Below are 6,117 nucleotides of genomic sequence, written 5' to 3' on the forward strand. Positions count from 1 at the left end.
TGTGATGTACCTCATGTATATTTTCAAACTCAAACATTGTTAACACTACCTCAGCACTGATCTGCCTTGCACTGTACTTATATGTTTATATTTTTGTTGTAATCTTAAATCTGACCGTGTATATATACCATATATATATTTATATTTTATTTAATTCTTAATCACTGACTGATTGCACCATTTCTTCCACATCTTGAATTGTTGTTGAGTATTTGTTTTTGTTCATTTGTAATATTGTTTAATTAACAGTATTTTTAATGTTTTAAGTGAATGTTGTACTTGGAGAGCAAATGGAGCCGAAATCAAATTCCTTGTTTGTTTACGCAAACCTGGCCAATAAAGCTGATTCTGATTCTGATTCTGATTAAGATATATCAATTGGTAATCCTGTGGTTCTAGTGTTCTAGTACTGTCTGGAGCTAAAATCTAAAAATGTATCAGCGTTTGAAAAAACTATGTATATATATATATATTACCTGCAGTGTCTCGCTTTGAGGGTGCAGTGGACTTAACAATCCAGTAAGATCAATAGATAGATGTAATGGATTGATAATAAAGTGGGTTCTTCTGCTATCGTTTAGTACTGTCTGGAGCTGTTCAACCCAAACAGTCAAGGGCAGAAGATCAAAGCGTGTAAGACGGAGACGGACGGCCGCGTGGTGGAAGGGAAGCACCAGTCCTACACCATCTGTGCTGCCAGCGCCGAGGAGAGGGACTCCTGGATCGCAGCCATAAGGTCAGAACACACAGACAGACAGACAGACAGACACATAGACAGACAGACAGATAGACAGACAGACAGACAGACAGACAGACAGACAGACAGACAGACATACAGACAGACAGACAGACATATAGACAGACAGACAGACAGATAGACAGACAGACAGACAGACAGACAGATAGACAGACAGACAGACAGACAGACAGACAGACAGACACACACACACACACACACACACAAACACACACCCAAAAAGAAAACACACACTTGTACAAACGAACAGTACCAATAATGGACTATGTGTCTATTATGTGTCCACACTATTGACCAAGTGTGGACTTATACAGTATTAATGAATGTGGAGAACAAAATATACTACGCACACACACACACACACACACACACACACACACACACACACACACACACACACACACACACACACACACATGCACACACAGCTTTGTTAGTATTAGCACATTTGGGAGGACCATTATTTTAAAAAAAATATGCTGATACCTTTGGCACCAACTCCGAAACAATTTACAGCAAATCCCTCATACATAACACCTCTCTTAAGAAAGCAACATTTTCTTGCAATATTGTTCAAAGTCTTTGAAAAATGTGTTTTTGCATCAAAACAGTTTCACTAGATTTAGCTACATGTGTTATAAAATAAAATAAAAAAGTGTTAAAGGTGCAGTGTGTAATATTACATCATCAATAAAGATCTAGAATGCAACGCTCCCTGGGTAACCCCAACCCTTTAGAATAATAACAGAAGCTACAGTGGCCTTCAAGGACAAGAACAATTCTAAATTTTAAACAATGCACCTGATGACATTCCAACTATGACACTTTCAAGATGGCGGCACTAGGCCTTGGTCCAAAGTATGGAGAAATGTTGACATATATGAGACCCTTTCTAAGGGGAAAAAAAGAATTCAAAAAATGTTTTCCAGCTATTATGCACTAAATTAAATGTACTTATGGATATTATAATTACTTTCTACAAAATCTGCTAGGAAATAAAACCCAAAATTCTACACACTGCAGGTTTAAATTGAGAACAAGCATACAGTTTGGCAAACTTGGAACATGTGTTGGCTACAAGGGTAACGGGTTGTGCTTCAACAATCATTTTAAGTGTTTAAGCATTTTAGAAAAAACTCTAAATAGGTCAATTCTCTAAACATTGTTGCATCTGCCCCTTGACAACTAACTCTAGATCTCGTATGGAGGAATACAAATATTGCACGTGCCTCTTGTGGGTTTTAAACTATAAATCTGTTAGACACATATCCACACCCAACATCACAGCTGGGTGAAGTCAGGTGTGGTCTCTTCTGTTGGAAACCACATCCAGTTTTGATATGATCTTATAATTTTTGTATTATGGATTGACGAGATACACAGGATGTGGAAAGAGCATGTAGCCACCACACTTAAGTAGTATAAACAAGATGATTATACTTTGTGCAGTAAGTCTTCAAAGGAAAACCTATACATTAGATTAAAAATGTACTTCGGGATCAATAAATTATCTATCTATCTATCTATCTATCTATCTATCTATCTATCTATCTATCTATCTATCTATCTATCTATCTATCTATCTATCTATCTATCTATCTATCTATCTATCTATCTATGCTGCTACACAGGCAGCTTAGATAGATATTATTACTATTGTTTGTGGTTTGGTTATACCTGTATATTTAATAATCTAGTGGCTACAAAACACAATTAAAGATTGCAATTAAAAGAGCATTAACAAGAAAACAATTAGAATGTTTCAGAAATATTAAAAGTTCCTCGTAGCACCTTTAATAATGACAATCTGTTTCACTTCCAAACAGAGCGAGTATCACCAAGGATCCCTTCTATGACTTGGTCTCGGTCCGTAAGAAGAAAGTGATCAACCAAGCTACTCAGGAGGACTGAGCATCTAGCTGTCCAGCATCGCCCCTAATGGATGTTTATGGTACTGCACCACAGCGGGATTCAGTGTCTATCATTAAAGACCTACTTCACCGGTGGGAATATGAAGGTGTATTGAACTCTGAGATCCTATGTAGTATAACTGTGGAACAATTTTAGAAATCGGTTCATCCTAGCCTGAGAAAAGGCACAAAGAGTGTTTTATGGTCTCACTGTCTCACCCTACATTTTACAGATGTGACATTACTTCTGTAAACATGTAGTGTTAGGATTAACAGGACAGCTGGGCCAAGGGAAGACTGAGGGAAGAAACTCCTCATTCATTATATTATAATAGTGATGTTGTAATGATATAACGCCGTTTCCGTGTGGGTGTAGTATTCCTTTAAGTTGTATGAATCAACTTGCTATATAACACACAAGTGACCCGGGACAATGGAGACGAGACACTGGCTATGGTCGTTTATTCTAAAAGAGGGACTTCTCTTTCCACTTCTCTTTTTACAGACTGAATTTAAACTGTGTCAAAGGTGAAACATATTGAGAAATCTCTGAGTGCTCTCATAGTCAGTGTAGCAAACCATAAAAAAAGCTTGACAGAATGGTTTAAGAAGAAATGTAATATTTGCCATTGCATGCCATAGATTGAGCTGTGTCTGTGGATATTTGTATTTTTGTGTTGACCGAAGATATAGGTTGCGTTCCGAATCGCATACTTTCTACTAGGCTATATAGTATGTAGAAAAAAGATTTAGGATGTCCCGATTCTTGTGGCCAGATTTAGGATGGTTAGAAGTACCCGGATGTCCTACTTCATGCGGCCAAGATTGTTAGTGTTGAAAAGTGCATCCTATTTGGGCAATTCTGACCCACAATCCAGTGCGCACGTGAAGTGACGTAACATCGACGAAGCCTCCATATGAAAACAAACGGGGATGCGACGGATATAAAAGCAAGAGGCAAGATCAAGGCGCAATGTTATGATGAAAAGTATGTCCCAATAGTATGCCTACTGCATCCTAACTAGATTCTTTTTATCGTCGGATGTAGTATGTAGAATAGAAAAAAGAAAGAGTATGCGATTCGGAACGCAACCATAGTATCTAGGATAGGGAAGACATTTTAAGCATGTGATATTCCAGCAGCCTTATTTATGCTATAAAAAGACAAGATGTTTCCTAACTTCCCCTCAGTTCTCATAAGACATTGGTGTTTGCTGGTAAGGTTAGTAAACAGCTTTATATGTATGTCTAGTGTGTCATAATGTCTTGCATGAAAAATAGCAATACATGTTTTCTTAATGCAAACGTTAGCAGTAGCAGGGGCGCCCTTAGCTCAGTTGGTAGGGCGTCCCCCCCATGGGCCTCGGCCAGCAGCGGACCCGGGTTCGATTCCAGCCCCCGGTCGTTCTCTGCATGTCACTCCCCTCTCTGCCCCATTTCAACTCTGTCTCTACACTATTATTAAAAGCATAAGAATGCCCAAAAAAAATCTTAAAAAAAAAAAAAAAAAAAAAAACGTTAGCAGTAGCTCAGAGATTTAGAAAGAAAAACCAAAGCAGTGCTGACGTAAGTGTACTGTCTAGGCCTTTAAACATGTTGGCATTATTGACACTGTAGCATAATATAGCACCACAAATAAAATTATGGAGAAGCTTTTGTTTGTTCCATTATCTTGTAAATACATTTTTTTATTCACCAATATTTTCCAATTTAACAATAATTTAGAGCTAGCCTTGGCTAATCTATAACAGAAAGTTGGAGTAAATGATGCATCATTTTTGTAATGTTTTATCTAGTTAACAAACACACACATTGCTACAATGTCACATAACATTAATCAGACATGTGTTTGGCAAATTATTACATTTAAATCATTTGAATGAGTAACCATTTGCCTCTTGTAAGCTGTTTAATAGCAAGATAGCACTTACATACCAGCTACTTCCTTACTTACCTGTAGGGAGTGGCATAAACCACATGCCATGGCACATGTCCCTAAAGTATCTTAGCATCACTCACTGTTGTCATCTGATATTGGTTGCTAATGCTTAATTTTGGAAATAGATACATTCTCAGCCATTTTTTCCTGCATTTGTACAGTTTCTAGTATTTTATATAGTGACATTGACACTTCTTCCATATCGGAGCAAGTCTGTATTTTTGTATATTTCGCCGGTGCAATAATATGCAATAATACGCATTATATCTGCTTTGATTGAAATGCAATGTGTCCACAGTAATCTTTTAGCTCTGGAAAACATTAAGAGACCACTCCAAATGTTCAGTGTCTCTCGTTTTACTATGTATAGGCATATGTTTGAGTAGAATGAACATTTTGGTTCTATAATATAAACTACTGACAATATTTCTACCACATTCCAACACATTTTTTTTTTGTCATCAAGAGCCTTTTCAATAAGTAATGTAGAGATGAAGATTGAAGAAAAAAATCCAGACTGGTCTCTTAATTTTTTTCCGGAGCTGTATATAGTGTCATTGTAAGTACTGTATTTGTGTTATGGTGAAGTGATAATTTAATAAAAAGGTAATTCAGGTGTTTGTTGACATGTGGGACTGGATCCTGTTTGTGAGAGTGACAGCTGTGTCTTCAGTTGAACACACTCTGAAACCACCAAACCACTAAACACACTTCCTCATAGTTACTGTTTCTGTGCTCGCGTGTTGACAGACTTCACTCCACATCCTTTAATGTATGTCTTGATGCGTGAAATGAAGCACCCAATGTTTAAACCAACACCTGGTTTAATACAAAATATACAATATATAATGCAGCATTTGTTTTCAACATCAGTAAGTGTCTAGATTTCAGTGTGTAGGAACTCCAACGTCTGTGTGTGAAGTAGAATTACTCTGAAGTTTTCCACATTTTATCATGAAAACGGACTTATCACTGACAAGGTTTGACCCTTACTTCCATTCTCAAGACATTGTATTGAAAGAAAGAAAAATTACTCTGTTTAAAGATTAATATTACTTTGCTCAGGAAATAACTATGTCTGTCTGTCTGTCTGTCTGTCTGTCTGTCTGTCTGTCTGTCTGTCTGTCTGTCTGTCTATCTATCTATCTATCTATCTATCTATCTATCTATCTATCTATCTATCTATCTATCTATCTATCTATCTATCTGTCTGTCTGTCTGTCTGTCTGTCTGTCTGTCTGTCAGTCAGTGAAACTCGGCTGTTAGTGCAACAACGCCTCTTCCTGCTGCACCTTCGACTTCCTGTTTCAGTGTTGCACCACACACACACACACACACACACACACACACACACACACACACACACACACACACACACACACACACACACGCCACACACACACACACACACACACACACACACACACACACACACACACACACGCACACACACACACACACGTAAAGTTCCCCACAGTCCTACAATTGAGGTGTAGGCAGTAAGAGAACAC

At 37.7% G+C, this 6,117-nt stretch overlaps 1 protein-coding gene across 1 annotated transcript in view; it reads left to right on the forward strand.

Moving 5' to 3' along the window:
• cyth4b (cytohesin 4b) overlaps nt 1-5,216 on the forward strand; it is a 21,185-nt gene extending 15,969 nt beyond the window's left edge. Inside the window, exons 12-13 of the mRNA XM_080029691.1 lie at nt 582-736; nt 2,584-5,216. Coding sequence (XP_079885817.1) covers nt 582-736; nt 2,584-2,668 — 240 coding nt within the window. The 3' untranslated portion in view covers nt 2,669-5,216. The remainder of the gene's footprint in view (nt 1-581; nt 737-2,583) is intronic.
• The last annotated feature ends 901 nt before the right edge of the window (nt 5,217-6,117 follow it).

Source organism: Ammodytes marinus (genome assembly GCF_949987685.1).
Source record: "Ammodytes marinus genome assembly, chromosome: 6".
Lineage (NCBI taxonomy): Eukaryota > Metazoa > Chordata > Actinopteri > Uranoscopiformes > Ammodytidae > Ammodytes > Ammodytes marinus.